The sequence below is a fragment of the Dromiciops gliroides genome, chromosome 6, assembly GCF_019393635.1.
Source record: "Dromiciops gliroides isolate mDroGli1 chromosome 6, mDroGli1.pri, whole genome shotgun sequence".
Taxonomy (NCBI): Eukaryota; Metazoa; Chordata; class Mammalia; order Microbiotheria; family Microbiotheriidae; genus Dromiciops; species Dromiciops gliroides.
This window is the reverse complement of record NC_057866.1, coordinates 87062980-87079745: the sequence shown is the minus strand read 5'-3', so window position 1 is coordinate 87079745 and position 16766 is coordinate 87062980. Positions and strand designations below refer to the sequence as shown.

Below are 16766 nucleotides of genomic sequence, written 5' to 3'. Positions count from 1 at the left end.
CAAATGAGAGAAAATGTTATGTACTCCACAAACCATAAATTACTATGGAAATGACAGCTATCATTATTATTGCGAAAACAAATGCCTTCTAGAATTGTCATTAGGAAAATGTTTTGTCAAAGTGAAAGCAGTATGTAAATATGAGATATTAAAATAATATTTAAAAATCAAAATATAAAGTGAAATATGTAATGAAATTCAATATGAATATGATTCCCCCTGACCCCCGATTGTTGGTCTGACCATGTCATTCCTCCAACTCCTATTCATTCAAATCCAATGAATGATTCCCTATTAGCTCTAGGATGAAATATAAACTCATTGATTGAACACTTAATACTCTTCAGTACTTGTTCCCTTCCAGTCTTTCCAATATTCCTACCCCTGCCTTCACAACAACTCTCACATATACCCCACTTCTTTCCACTCACACAACAGCTACCAATCAAGTACTGGATCTCATCACCTCTAGCCTCATCCATTGCAATAGTCTTTCACTTGGTTGAAAAGGTCCCTTTCTACCCCTATCCATATTCTATTCCAAAATTATTTTCCTCAAGCACAAGCTGGACCATGTTACTACCCAACTCAATCAACTCCAGTCATTCCCTATTGCCTCCAGGATCAAAAGTAAAGCACTTTCTATAGTATTTAAAGTCCTTCACAACTCCCTGTCTTTGTAGTCTCCTTACGTATCCCCCCCACACACACACGTTTTGATCCAGCTATCCTGATTTATTTACTGATGCTTGCAAATGGAATTCCGTGTCCCATCTAACTCTGCATCCCCCATACCTAGAATGTTCTCATTATCCACCTTCCCCTGCTTACTCAAATTCCACTTTTTACAGGATCTCTTTCCAGATCTCCACTCCACCCCAGTATCTTCCCTCTGAGATTGCTTTCCATGTATTCTGTAGATATCTCCTATCTATCTAGTTATTTACAAGTTGGCTCCCTTGTTAGAATGTCAGTTGCTTAAGGACATGGACAGTGTTTTGCGTTTCTTTGTATCCTCACTTCTTGGCACAGTGCTGAGGACAAGAACTGACTGATTCCCCACACCGTTTGGCACAACCATTCTGACTTGCTTGCTAGTCCTTGTGCATGATGCTCTCTCTCTCTCTTCTCTGAGTCTTTATAATGGTTATTCCCCACATCTGGAAGGCTCTTTCCTCTCCTCTTTGTTTCAGGATCCCTGATCCTCCTCAAGGCTTAGCTCAGTTGCTACATCCTGCAGGGAGACTTCCCCCAGTCTCCCAGCTCCTAGTGTCCTCTTCTCTAAGGTTATCTTCCACATTCTCTGTATGTATCTTAGTATATACCTATCTTAATTCATGTTGTCTTCCCCATTTGAGTATACATTTTCTTAAAGGTAGACCCTGTTTTTACTTTTTCTCTGTATCCACCAAGCTTAGCACATAGCATGCACTTTTAAAATGCTCTTTGATACATACTGTCATTTGCTCATATAAATGAGAAAATATACTAAAAGCAAATTACTTCTATTTTTCTCCTTTTTTCAAATAGGAGAATATTGAAGAGTTAATGGATTTTTTACAAGCTAATAAGAAATACCACCTGAGTAAGAGATTTGGCTACAGAGAATACTTGATACAAAGCATACAGTCATTAGAAACCCGGGACCAAAGTCTTCTGAACACAGCAACAGCTCAGATAACAAGCCTTATCCACAAAAATGAGAGGTAATTAAATGCTGAAACTTTCAAATAATAAAAAAAATCATTACCCAGGAAAGAAGATGTTCTCTTGTCAATTCATCCTTCTGTCAGCAGTCCTTAAGTAGAGAATTCCAAGAGCCTCATGAAGCAATGATAGGGCTATTAATTGGCAAAGACATTAGCTGCTAAGTCATGCTAAAATTTCTATGCAGAAGTATTGAGTGAATATAAATCATTTAATCACGAATGTCTTAGAACTGGATGGTATTATAGGACCATACATTTAGAGCTAAAGGGTTCCACAGAGGTGATCTCGTGAATTTCCATTGTTTTACATACAAAGAAACTGAGATTCAGAGAGGACAAGGGACTAGTCAGTCAAATGTTTTTAAGCACCCTACTATGTGCCAGAATCACTGTGCTAAGTGCTTGCCCAAAGTCTCAAAGTTTCTTTTCTTAGAGGCAGGATTTGAAACCAGTTCTTCCTGATTCTAAATCAAGTGGCCTATTGATGGGGGCCCCAGAAAAGGAAATGACTGGCCAGAGGTCATGTAGAATATTGGTGGTGGAGCTAGAACTAGAAACTAGATAATAAAACTATTTACACGAATAATACCTGCATGCCTGATGCTGTCTGAGGACTACTATGCTCCTTTTCTCCTCAGGAAATGCTAATTAACTCTTAAAAGGAAGCTGAGCATAGTTGGGTAAGGGGTAGGGGAAAGGCCAGTGACAAAGTAAGGATACTCAGCTTCAAACCCTATATCTGTCATTAAATAACAAGATGGTCTAGGGAAACTACTTTCTTTTCTTGTGCCTCAGTCTCCTGACCTATGAAATTAGGTTTGCAATTAAGATCTTTGTGCTTCCCTCTAAATTCTGACATTCTACATTTTATAAGGCTACTTCCAGACCTCCTATTCTATGTTCTGTGTTCCAAGGTTCTTTCCAACTTTGACTTTCTGTTCTGCTTATTTCACCTATAGCATTCTGTGCTTCAGTTCATTATTTTGGGCATCAATTCCATTGAATTCTCATTACAGTTGTCCCTGAAGCTGCCATTTTTCCATTTCCAAGAATCTATGTAAATATTATCTTTCTGTTGTTTTTAAAAATACCTTGAGTACTTCTAATCTACATTAGTAAGATTATCATGTCTAGATCAGAGCTGAGGACTATCCTACTTTACCCTGCATTGTTTAGATTGCACCTGGGTTATTGTATTCAGTTTTCAACACCATATTTTGAAAGGAACATCAACAAATTAAAATGCAAGGAGGCTATTCACATTGCTTTTTGGCTATGGAGCACAAAACTTGAAACAATAGATGGAAGTTAACAGGGGGACAGATTTGAGTTTAGTGAGGACTTCCTAAAATTGGAGCAGTCTGGGAATGGGTTATATTATCATGCATGAATTTGCCTAAGCTACTGACCTACCTAAATCTACCTACATATTCAATCTGTATTCTAATGGCAAATACCTAATGACTTTCTGCATCCTAGAAGCATAGATTTAGAGCTGGGAGACAGTTAACAGGCCATCTAATATAACTTCAACTATTAACAGGTGAGGAAATTGAGATCCATAGAGACTAAGAGGCTTGCTCAGGGTCAAACAGTAAGTTAGCAGATTTGGGGTTTACACTCAGATCTTTTGGAGTCTAGAATGGGTATGTAAAAATGACTAAATGTGATTGGCCCTCGTCTTTGATGCCCCCACATGATCTTAGTGACCAGAAATGGATCGCAGAATCATCTCACAGAGAAACTACATCCTGGTTGTGGACAAGAACCTTTCATTAGGGAGTAAGAGGGGCAGCTAGGTGGCACAGTGGATAAAGCACCAGCCCTGGATTCAGGAGGACCTGAATTCAAATCCAGCCTCAGACACTTGATACATACCAGCTGTGTGACCCTGGGCAAGTCACTTAACCCTCATTGCCCTGCAAAACAAAACAAAACAAAACAACAAAAAAAAAAACCAGGAAGCAAGAAACCTAGTTTCTGACTCCACCTCCAAACTAGCTGTATCACTTTGAAGAAATCACCTAAGGGTTCTGCGATATGAAAGCTAATATCATGCCTGCTCAGTAGCAAAGAGTGGATCCAATACAGTCCCTTTTGAAACTTGAAATCTATTACATTCCTTTGACCCAGTCATACCATCATGGAGCATCCTTGGAGATAAGACAGCTTTAGGGAATCTAAATCTGTTAAGTATCATGATCTACTTTTAATAATGGCAGGTTAAAATTGTAGAAAGAATATTGGACTTAGAATTCAGGATTGGATTTCTTAGTCCTATCTCTGATACTTGTTGACTCTATGGCTTTTGGCAAGTTATTTAAATTACAAGCTACAGTTTCCTGATTTGTAAAATGGTCTTACATAAACTACTACCAAGCTCTTGAGATGGTTGTAGAGAATTTAGCAAACTGAAAAAGCTATGTAAATCAGTCATTGTTGCTGTTAATAGAATGTAGAATATTTTACACTGGTCCCTGGATGATGAATGATTGGGTTGTGTTGTAATTGGTAGAACACTGGGCTTAGAGTTAACGAGGTGTGTTTAGATTACTCCTCAGACACATCCTAGTTGTGTGACCCTATCTCAGCCTGTTTCTTCATTTGTGAAATGGGCATATTGTTACCCATAGTTCCTACTTTACAGGGTTGTTGTAAGGGAAAAAAAGGCGATAATAGATATAATCACTTTGCAAATATCAAAGCTCTTTATAAATGGCTGCCATCAACATCATTACTATTACTTTTACTGCTACTAACATAAGGAAATCTAAAGCCATACTGAGCTGTGTTTCTGAAAATATGCTGGGGACACTACAATTCCTTGGGTCTAGAAGCTGGGAGTTCTAGTCCAAATGATCACTAACTAGCTATGTGATCTTAGGAGGAAAAAAATGTCAGTTCAATCTTTCTTGGCCTTAATGTAAGATAATGTCACAGGATTAGAAAATCTGAAATTACCTTTCATCTCTGGGAACAGTCTATGGATATCACCATTTACTTAATAAGTTCACAGACAAAAAATGTTACTAGAAATGGAAAACAGTAATTAGAACACCTAGTGCCTCTTTCTCACCTTTCCTGAAGACAGTGATAATGATAGATAATACCTGTGAGTTCTTGAGGTATCTCTTCAGTTGAGCATATGTGAAAGATTCTTATTCAGTCCTTCTACATTACACAAGGTCATTTTTGTGCTATCTTCCCTATAAACAGTGAGCCCACGTCCTCCATGACACAGTGGATCATCATATGAGTTTGATGTTGTGATCAAAACAATAAAATAAAATTTATCCCATGGGGGCAACCTTCTGGTTGTGAGTCCTCTTGAATTTTTACTGTTGATGTCCTTAAATAGCAGACACACAGATTCTTCCTAGGCCTGTACTAGAAGTTGTTTTCACTCAGTAGGTCCTTTTAGAGCTTGGGCTCCACTGACATAGACTGAGAACCCAGGGCAACCTCTCCACTACAATGGGGTATCACAAGAGGATTCTTTGAGAAGGCTAAGTATAAGTCATTTCCCATTTATTCTTAATGGCCTCCGCTTAAAAAGCTTATTGATGTTATTGTTCAGTTGCTTAGTTGTGTCCAATTCTTTGTGACCCCATGGACCATAGCATGCTAGGCCCTTCTGTCTTCCACCATTTCTTGAAGTCTGTCTAAATTCATGTTCATTGTTCCCATGACACTATCCATCTCATCCTCTGGCGTCCCCCTCTCTTTTTCCCTTTAATCTTTTCCAACATCAGAATCTTTTCCAATGAGCCCCATTTCATTATGTGGCCAAAGTATTTAAGCTTCAGGTTTAGTATTTGATCTTCAAGTGAATAGCCTGAATTAATTTCACTTAATATTGACTGATTGGACCTCCTTGCTGTCCAAAGGACTCTTGAAAGTTTTCTCTAGCATCGAAATCTGAAAGCTTCAATTCTGTGGTACTCAGCTTTTTAATAGTATAACTCTCAAGACATACATTGCTGCTAGAAGGTTTTGGTTATGGACTTTTGAGGTTATGGACTTTTGTCAGCAAGATGATCTCTCCTTTTTAGTATTCTCTCCAGATTTGCCATAGCTTTTCTTCCAAGGAGCAAGTGTCTTTTAATTTAATTTCATGGCTGCAATGACTGTCTGCAGTGATTTACAATGTGTAACTTCCATAAAATATAATGTAGAATTGAAGTTTTCAGTCTTAAATATTAATTTGGAAACTCTGGCTTTAATTGTATGTATTTTTAATATAGAGCCGGGTACTTGGATGAAGACCAGATGGAAACACTTTTGGCTCGAGCTCAAGCAGAAGTTCTTTCTGTTCAACACAAATTGGAAAATGATTTGAAGCAAGAAAAGAAAAAACTTCACCAAAAGCTAACAATTAAGAGAAGACGTGAAATGATGCAAAAGGTCAGTGGACAGGATAACGATTAGCTTTCTTTGATATGTGATCAGCAGTACTATTATTTTATTTGTTAATAGGGAAAACTGTTAAACTCTTATCCTATGACTTAAACAAAAATAATAGTTGGGCATTTCAAATCTGGGATTTTTCACTAGCTATTCCCCATGCATGGGATTCTTAACTTCTTTATGTCAGTCTGTTGGCCTCCTTTAAGTTCCAGCTTAAGTCTTACCTTCTCCAAGAAGCCTTTCATGATCCCCCTTAATGTTCATGCATTCCCTCTGTTGATTATCTCCAAATACATATTATTTACATCTATATGTATATATATATATATATTTGCTATTAACAAAGCAAATAACTATGTGCAAGATAGATAGAAAGATGCTATTTGAATGTGATAGTTGCACATTGTCTCCTCCATTAGAATGTGAGCTCCTGGGGCAGCTAGGTGGCACAGTGAATAAAGCACCGGCCCTGGAGTCAGGAGGACCTGAGTTCAAATCCAGACTCAACCACTTAACACTTACTGGCTGTGTGACCCTGGGCAAGTCACTTAACCCCAATTGCCTCAACCCCCCCCTCCAAAAAAAAGAACGTGTGCTCCTTGAAAACAAGGGCTGTTTTATTTTTTTTTCATTCCTTTTTATCTTCAGCATTTAGCATAGTGCCTAGAACATAGCAGGCACTGAATAAATTCTTGTTGTTGTTGTTGTTATCATTGTTGATTCATTTCAGTCATGTCCAACTCTCTGTGACCTAATTTGGGGATTTCTTGGCAAAGACACTGACTGGAATGGTTTGCCATTTCTTTCTCCAGCTCCTTTTACAAATGAGGAAAGTGAGGCAAACAGAATTAAGTGATTTGTCCAAGGTCACACTGCTAGTTAGTGTCCGAGTACAGATTTGAACTCAGGTCCTCCTGACTCTAGAGCCAATGCTGTATCCACTGAGCTACCTAGCTGCCCCAAATTCTTACTGACTAACTATTTAGCAACCCAGGTTAACAGCACAAATCCTGGAAGGGACAACTTGACTTTCATGCCCCAGAGATGGTGAGCATTGTCTTGTTTAGTATGTAAATTCTGGCACATTATTAAAGTTCTTTTGACATATTGGTTAGTATCCATGAGTGTTTATTCAGCAATCACTTAAGTAGGGCCTACTGTGTTCATGTGACTAAGTACTGAGGAAGATATAACATTAAGATTAGACATGGTTAATAAATTTTAAATGATAATTATTAAGTGCCTCTGTTCTGCTCAGCACTTTTCTTAAGTTCTGAGGGAAATGCAAGCTTTTCATAAGATTTTTCTCATGTAGTAAATGGAGTGGTGCATGATAGAAAGCCTGCCTGAGAGTCTGGAAAACCTAGATCCAAGTACCACTTCTTACATAGGCTACCTTTGTGACTATGGAAAAAACACTTAATCGCTCACTGTCCAAGGCAAAACTCTAAGACTACAAGTTATAGATGAAATTTTGAGCTGCATCTGAGAAGGGAATTTCCACATCAGCAATTTCCTCATTAGATGAAATTGTAGGTCGGGACCCTCTTCTCCCCTCCTGCCAAAGTTGTCTAATTCAATTTGACTAATATATTATCAATCCATTATCTAGTTTTTTGTTGTTTTGTTTTGTTTTTGGTGGGACAATGAGAGTTAAGTGACTTGTCCAGGGTCACACAGCTAGTTAGTGTCAAGTGTCTGAAGTCGGATTTGAACTCAGGTCCTCCTGAATCCAAGGCCAGTGCTTTATCCACTACGCCATCTAGCTGCCCTCAATCCATTATCTATTATGTGTAGAGCACTGAGATAATTTCTTTGGAGAATCAAGTTTCATATTAGATTTATATGTTTCATTTAATTCAATGCAACAAAAATATATCGTCTATGGTGGGCAGAGCACAATGTTAAGTATCCTAAAAATCTTAGTGGCATTTTAAGTTTTATTAGCTTTGAACTTCATTAAGACTTTTGGGACACCAAAAGTGTGTGTATATATAAAGTGTGGATAAGACATAGCTAATACAATTGAATTCAGGAAACATTCATTAAGTACCTACTGGATGCAGAGTTCTACCCTCCTACAGCTCATATTCTAAGAAGGGGATGAGGAATCGGCCCAAATACCTAGTGTTTTAAAGTTAAATGGAACATTAGAATGATTGAAGTGTGGGATGCTGAATAGAAGGGTACTAAAGAAAGTTTCCATTGAGAATTTCAGGCAACTTGTCCCATACAGAGTGAGCCTCCTTGGGTCATCTAAAATTCGAGCAATGATGATGATCTATGGTTCCACAAATCTGTAGCATAGAAAAGGGAGTAATGTATTCAAAGCAATTACTTTACTTTATGCAAAAATGCCCAATTAAGCAATTTAGATTCTTGCATGCAGATTTCTGTGAAATGAACTGGCCCTGCTGTGTAAATTGACAGATCAAACTAGCTGTCTATACAAGTGAAAATTATTAAGGCTCTTCATGGAAGGCAAAAGCTTTTTGGTTACATCAATCATACCCAGACAGCCTTGAGAGAAAGGGTAAAATTCCTTTCAGAGGCCTTCATTACAGTACCATGAGGGGACTTATTTCAACCCACAAGAACCATCATTGAATACTAAAGAATTATCATTCCTTCTTCATCCTTGGTAGGAATCTTTTCTTTCTTAGAAATCATAAAATATCAAAGTTTTCATGGACCTCAGAGGTCAACTAGTCCAATTTGTAGCACCCATCTGCTGTAAATTCCTCTACAACATCTGTGGCAAGCATACAGCCTCTTCTTGAACACTTTCAGAGAAGGGGAATTTACAATTATTTGAGACAGTCCATCTACATGTCTCTAACTGTAAGGTTCCCCATCTCTCCTTTTACTCCCTACACTTACCCCAACACACATACACTCACACTCACACTTACACACATTTACACACACACACACACACGTACACATCTTTTATATTGAGCCAAAGACAACTGTCTTGTAATTTCCATGCATTAGCCCTAGTTTTCCCTCCTGACACCAAGTACAAATGTAATTCCTTAAATATTTGAATAATTTTAGCTTACATTTGTATAGCCTTTTAGAATTTACAAAGCACATTCTTTACAACACCTTTCAAACAAGATAGAAAAAATTATTATTCTTATTTTACAGATAGGGAAATTGAAGATGACAGAATTCATATTCCTATTCTGCTTCTAAGTCTTTTCTTTGACAGGTTATATATCTCTAGTTTCTCCAACATATTCTCCCATTCTATATTTTCCATTCATCTCACTAAACCAGCTTACCCTCCTCTGTACAGACTCTGATTTGTGAAGATCCTTCCTAAAATGTCACACCCAGAACTTTATACCACATTTCAGATATGATCAGATAAGGTGATAGTGGAACTATCAACTCCAAATACTAAAAAAAGGGATTAGTTATTTGCCAACTAGTAAAAATTTTGTCTGAAAATGAGAAGTGGTATATGGAATGTCTAATTAATGCCAGGGCATGTAAAAATTACTTAAGTCAGAGAGGAAGAACTCTAATATATTGAGCAGATGTATCATGGAGGATTTATGGAATGACATAGACAAGAGTTATAGAGAATAAGAAGGCAGGGAAGGACTGTGGTCTGTACCAATGGAGGAAGTGTCCACATTATTGATATCATGGTTCCATCAAAGTCAATAAGTGACACTGAAAATGAATATAAAGTGAGCCTCCCCCTTGGGAATTTGTTTTTGACTTTATTCTATTACTTTCTTTATCAGTGCTTTCTTTCTTCACATAATAATAATAATAGTATTTACATAGCACAATAACCTTCATTTCTTCAATTCTAGTCTAAGTCATGACTGTCCCACTTCTGTACCCTTATAATTCACATATATTTGACATTTCACAAATTGTAACAGGAAATCACACTTTTCAGCATTGCTTTGCTGGTGACCTTGCCTCTCTCGGAAGGTGACAGTCATTCCTGGCTACTGTGTATATCAAATTACAGTGCTTGATAATGAGTTTCAAGGTCCTTCCACAATCATGTCTGAACCAATTGCTACCTCTTCCCATCCCTACTGGGCTCATGATAAACCATAACAACAATAACAAAACTTCTTATTCATACACTTATTCATAAATTATCCTCTTTCTGTCTTTGTATCATAGACAGGTTGTTCCTTTCATCTGAGGTGATATCATCTTTGTGACCAATTTACCACCTTCTTGAAGCCCAAATCTTTTTTTTTTAATTATAAATACATTTCCTCCATGTAGCCAGTCTAGATTAATCTCATCAACCTCTGGTTTCCTCCTTTATTCCAGAAACTCAGTCTAGCCAATATTTTAAAATCTGTACTATGTGCATAATAGGATTGTGCTAGATATGGGAAATGATACAAAGATTAATGTTAAATTAGAGAGGAAGAAGCAAAGGTAGCAATGAACTTAAGATCAGAGGGCTTGGGTTTGATTCTCAGCTCTGGAATCTATTAGTTGCGTGACCTAGGGCAACTTATTTAATATCTCTGAGCCTCTATTTTCTTATTTGCAAAAGGGAAATGATATTTCACTCTAGTAATTAGTGTTATTTTTAGGAAAGTACTTTGCCAGAAAGTCTTATGTAAATGGGAGGAAAAGGAAGAAGAAGAGAAGGAAAAAGGAAAAGGAGAAAGAGGAGAAGTCAGTCATCATCATCATTGTACTAACTCTTGTTTCTTTAAAACAATGATCAGTCCACATAATATTTATTATGTTAAGTTCTAGGAAGCACTCTGATAAATTAGAGTATTTTTATAGAATGATAAAGGGGCTAGAGATTATGTACCATGAAAGTCAGTTGAAGAAAATGGGTTTGCTTAGCTGGGAGTAGAAAAATTTAAGTGGGGCATGATACCTGTCTTCAAGAATCCAGAGGGATTAGATTGTACTACATGATCTCAAACTAGGAACATTGGGCTTAAGTTCCATTTTTGACTTGATGTGAAGAAAAACTTTCTATAATCCAGAACTGTCCAAAAGTATCATGATTCATCCCCTAATCTTTATGTAAATTTTGCCTGACTGATTAGGTAGGCCAAAATAGATGAGATTTTTCTTTCTTCCAATATAGATTAGACTAGATGGTAACTAAGGTCTTCTCAAATTCTAAAATTCTGTGATTTTGTTAACATGGGAATCTATATGCCTTCTAAGATGGACAAAACATGGCACGCGTAAGAATGAATGTTAGTCTTTTGTTGTTGTTGCTGTTAATGCATAACAGTATCTTGAGGGCAAAGGTAGTTTGTGACCATCAACATCTAAAATAGTGCTTAGTACATAGTGGACCCTTCATCACTGTGGTTGATTACATTGTCATAATCCAGAATTTCACCAAGGAAATTCATATGAGGCAGCAAACACGATCGTGCTAAGTGTGACTGATAATTCCTTTAGCCCACACTCCCTTCCCTTGAGAGTATCCATAAGAAATATACTAACAAGGGTTCATAGTTGGCCTCCTTGACATTAACCTCAAAACTCTGAGCTATAGGAAATATAAAAATCTAAAAAAGATACCTTTGTCCTCAAGGATATTATAGTCTAATAGAATCCAATTGTAGAAGAAGTGCTGACATATGACAGAGAAAATTGGAAACATGGAAAAAGACATGAAAAGCAATAGAAATTCAACAGATTTTTAACATTGCTATTATTTTTTTTTCAAACACATCAGCAAAAAGAACTGAGGAAGGAACAGCTTTCCATGAGGGATGCTATTAGAACCTCTGGAGAAGTTAGCCATTACTTGATCCACTGGCAGACCATGCTATCTGACCACAATGCTGCACTGGAAGAGCTGGTTGAAAGGCTTGACCATGATGCCTTAGAAGAACTGAAGACCCTAAAGCAGGGACTTACCATGAAAGCGACTGATGAGCTGAGACGCGTCCAGAATGGGGTGATGACACAAGAGTTACTCAAACTCAACGTGCCCTGGCTCTTCTTGCAGCAGATCTTAGAGGAACATAGCAAAGAGATGGCGATCCAAACTGAGCAGTTTGAAGGGGAAGAAAGGGGCAAGAATCAAGATTATCTCCAGAATATGAAGCAAAATCTGAATGATGAACTGGAGAGAAATGTGGCAGAACAGAAGGAATTAAGGCATTGGGAACAGCTGGTATTCATGTGAGTAATTAGATGGTTGATTTGGTCAGTAACAATGTCTAAAAAGTGAAGTTGTTTCATGTCAGCAGGTACAATCACAAACGTGTATTAAGTACCTACTCTGTGTAGGGTCCCCCTGTGGTGTGATCTGGGTGTTTGAGTGAGTGTGGAGTGGTTACATATTTAGGTAAGACACAGCCTCTGCTCTTAGAGAGCCTACAGTTTAGGAGGAATTTGACTTGAACACATGTAAATGTCAACTACAATATGGTTTATTAATGTGGGGACCAATTTTTAATTGGGGAGTGCTAGCTAAGTAGCTCGCCACAATATTAGGGCAAGGAAGGAAACTGGCAGCCTCCCTCAAAACAGAACAAGATTTATTTTAACAAGAACGAACTTAAAAAAAACACAAACAGGATCAGTAGGATCAAGGGAAAGGAAATAAAAATGGGGAAAGGGAAATTATAATACCTGAAAAATACCACCACCCAGGAATCAGCTGAAAATATGCAACAGAATGCCTGTAGATCTCCAGCTTCCACCTAGAATGCCCAATTCTCCTCCCCCAAACCTAGAAACACCCCACAGAGCCCCAGCCAATGGGATGGCCGCTCTGAGAGTCACATGACTGCCCTCACTAGGTTTCCAATCATTATAATTTTGCCAGGCCCATGTAGGCAGCGGCAAGTGGTGATGACTTGAGGTGCAAGAGCCCTGGCAACAGCTACAACCAGCGGGTGCATCACCGTGCGGTTTGCAGAGCCCCAGGCCAGTGCTCGCTGAGGCATAAAAACCTCAAATAACAATTAATTCTTTACATTAAGTATATAAGAGAAGTCTAAAACAAAATTACATATGTGAGCTGAAAGAAAGGTCATTACAAGTTTGAGGGGATCAGAGTAGACTTTATAGAACAAATGGTGTTTAAGTTGGGCTTTATAGGTTAAGTTGTGAACTTGAAAACTCAATCTATTGCAAAATTGAAAATAAAATTTGGAATGCAGGTGTTTTAGAGCCACATTAGAACCTCACTCAGATCTGCTGCTACAGCTGATTCCCCTTAGTAAATGGCATAGAAGCTTGAGCCTCATAAGGCCATCTTGCCAAATTGTTCCATAAACAACCCAGATAATAGTTCTTTTTCTGCCCTCAGCCTATTCATATGCATGCTTCATAGAAGGGAATGGAAGAACTCCCTGACACCAGACTACATTGTTTGTATTTTTTGTGTTTCCCTGGCCTGCCACAGTGCTTGAGCAGTGCAGGTGTTTAATGAATGTTTGTTTTGTTACAAAAAAGAAGTAAACAAATGAAGACTGGGCAGGAATTTCAATAGGTGAGGATGGGGAAGAAAGACACAGCAGGTATAAGAAACTCCCTGAGCAAAGGGACAAAAGCAGAAAGGGACAAGTTGGGAAAATGCAGCAAGTAACCCAATGTGGCTAGAATGAAGGAAGCACAGAGAGAAGTATGTAAAATGAGAAAGGAAATACATGGTAGCGCCAAATAGGAGCAGCTAGGAGATACAGTGGATAGAGAAATGGATTTGGGGGCAAAGAACCCTGAATTTAGGTATGGCCTGAAACAATCACTTGCTGGGTTACTTTAGACAAGTCACTCAGGTTTCTATCCATTTCAGTTTCCTCATTTTGTTTTTTGGTGGGGCAGTGAGGGTTAAGTGACTTGCCCAGGGTCACACAGCTAATATGTGTCAAGTGTCTGAGGGTGGATTTGATCTCAGGTCTTCCTGACTCCATGCCCAGCAACCTATCCATCACAGTGACTAGCATTCCTAGATTTGGCAACTGTTCACAGGGAAAAAAAAAGAGCTTGGAGTGTTAATCGATGACCAGCTCAGTATGAATTGACAGAAAGACAGAGTGGCTAAAACACTAACAGCATTGTGACTAGCATTAGTACAGGAGTGATGTCTAGGTCAAGGAAGTTATAGCTCTACCAAACTTTGTCCTCTCAGGTCTCTATTGTTTTATAATCTAGGCGGGACATTTTGAATGACATTTGTCACATGTGATAAATTAGAGGGCTACCTGAGGAGGAGAATCATGACATATGAAGAATAGTTGAAAAAAATCTATGGGTATTTAGCCTGGAGGAGAAAGGAGATAGTTAGGGAACATCATGTCTTTCCTTGGGCATTCAAAGAACTATCATGCAAAAGAAGCCCTTTTTATATTACCTAAGATTGTAGAACTAGGAGCAATGAGGGACAGTATCAGGGAGGCATATTCTGAGTCAATCAGAGCTTTCTAAATATAGGACAGGCAGCCCTGCACAATAGTGCATTCTCTATTCTCACGCTAAGGATAGATGGCCATCTGTCAAGGATGTTCAAGTTGGCCCCAGAGGAAGGAATATGAAGAAGGGGAGGAAATTTTGGAGAGGCAGAATTTGGCTTCTTATAAGAAATAAAAATTCCTAACCTTGCTGCTTTGTGTGGGAGAGAGTTCACAGTGAAGCAGAGGTCTTCAGGCCATTCCTAAATGGGGCTGATTTGGGGATTTAACACTTGTTAAGGAGGTTGTAGTGGGAATTCCTATTTAGGTACAAATTGTATTAGGTGACCTCCCCCCACCACATCAAATCCCTTCTAACTCTGTGATCCAGATATACAAGAGGCAACATGACATAAGAAATGGAGTATGGGATTTGGAGTCAGGAAGACCTGGGTTCAGATCCCACTTCTGACACCTATTAGCCATGTGATTCTTGGCAAGCGTTAACTTCTCTGAGACTGTTTGCCCATTCGTAAGATGGGGCTAGTCATAGTTGTACTTTGCTCTTAGGGCTATTGAGATATTCAGATATAATAATGAGTGCTGTCTATTATGATTACTTTAAAAGGGCTTCCAGCATTGGGAGGGATCAAAACACTAAGCTTTCAGAGATAGAAGAGACCTTCAAGATCACCTCACATTTTATAGTGAGAGGACATCATTTGCTCAAGGTCAAATATAGCAAGTGGCCAAGCCAAAAGTCAAACCCAGCCTTTTTGACTCTAAATTCCAGGAGTTAGTCTACCATTCCATGAAATAAATGACCTCCAAGGTCTCTATTTCAAAGGTGTTTGAATAAGAAATTTACAGTCCCTTTACAATGACCATAAAACTGTCTAAGACAGTCTGAAACGTGTAGAACTAGTACTGTGTCCTGAGATAAGCAGCTTTGCATAGTAGTTCAAATAATGTACTGAGAGTCCTACATTAGAATCCCACCATCAGATACCTAGTTGTTGCATGACCCTAGGGAAGTCACTTCATCTCTTAGTCTCAGATTCCTACTCTTTAAAATGAGGAAAGTATTATGTGTATTGTATGTGCTTTTATATTTCCAAACCTTGAAGGACTACATAAATTTCAGCTATTAGTAAAATCATTATTCTTTTGGCATAACTCAGCTAGAAAACATCTCAGGACAAGTCTCTATCCTGCCATTATTCTTTTTTGTTTAATGTTTTCTGGACTGTTGCATAGCTGTACAAAACCATTTCTGTCACATGTTACTTGTATGACCTTGTGCAAGTCACATAAAGTTTCTCAGCCTCAGGTTCTTCATCTGTAAAATAAGGATATTATACCAGGTCCCTTCTAGGAGCATAGCTTTAGGGCCTCTTTGGACTCTGAAACGATGATCTTAGGAACTGCTTTGTGTAATTGAATAAAACTATTAGTATTATTTTAGTGTATTTTTTTAAAATAGAGAAATCCATTAACTCTATAAACATTAATTGAAAATGTCCTCTTTGCCTGATACTGTGCTAGATCTTGTTGAGGATACAGATAAAGAGAATGTATTATTTTTCCCTCAATGTCCTTTCCATCTATTTGGGGAAATGAGGGTCACACACCTCAAAATAACTTCACTGATGGAAACTGACATTTAAGGGCCTCACTTAACAGCTGGTTGTCATGAGTTACTATGACCGAAAAATTCATTACCACATAGGTAAGCTCCTAGTGATGAGGCTCTTTGCATTTGGCATGGCTGGTCCTTAAACAGTCTTCACATAAGCCATACTGGAGGGGGATTTATTATTGGAAGGGGCTTCAATGGTCATCTAGTCATTTGATGGGTGAATATGAGATGTGGTGGATAAAATGTGAAATGACCAATGAAGCAGAAGTTCAAGCTTCATGCATAGCGATTCATTAATCAATGTATGACAACTGCATAACACATCAGCACCAGCTCTCTTCAACCTTGACACTGGACCCCAAATATAAGAGGAGACAGATTTTATACATTAAAAACAATTCATAAAATACAGCCAAGTAATTAAAATAAATCACTTAAGCAGTATACAAAATAAGGTAATCTGGTTTCTAATTGAAAGAATGATTAGTGACTTTCCAATGTGGGGGCGGGGGGGGGGTGGAGAATGAATAGGTGCAATTCTCTGAAATCAGAAAGAGAGGTGTCCTATTTAACCTAAGTGTCTGTAGTCAATCAAAAGAACATGGAGAGAATCACTGATTTCTAAGTATGGGGTCAGTT

At 38.2% G+C, this 16766-nt stretch overlaps 1 protein-coding gene across 1 annotated transcript in view; it reads left to right on the top strand.

Annotated features, from left to right (window-relative positions):
• EVC2 (EvC ciliary complex subunit 2) overlaps nt 1-16766 on the top strand; it is a 261845-nt gene that overhangs the window by 107839 nt on the left and 137240 nt on the right. Inside the window, exons 12-14 of the mRNA XM_043972227.1 lie at nt 1531-1706; nt 5954-6113; nt 11821-12272. Of these exons, the coding sequence (XP_043828162.1) occupies nt 1531-1706; nt 5954-6113; nt 11821-12272 (788 nt within the window). The remainder of the gene's footprint in view (nt 1-1530; nt 1707-5953; nt 6114-11820; nt 12273-16766) is intronic.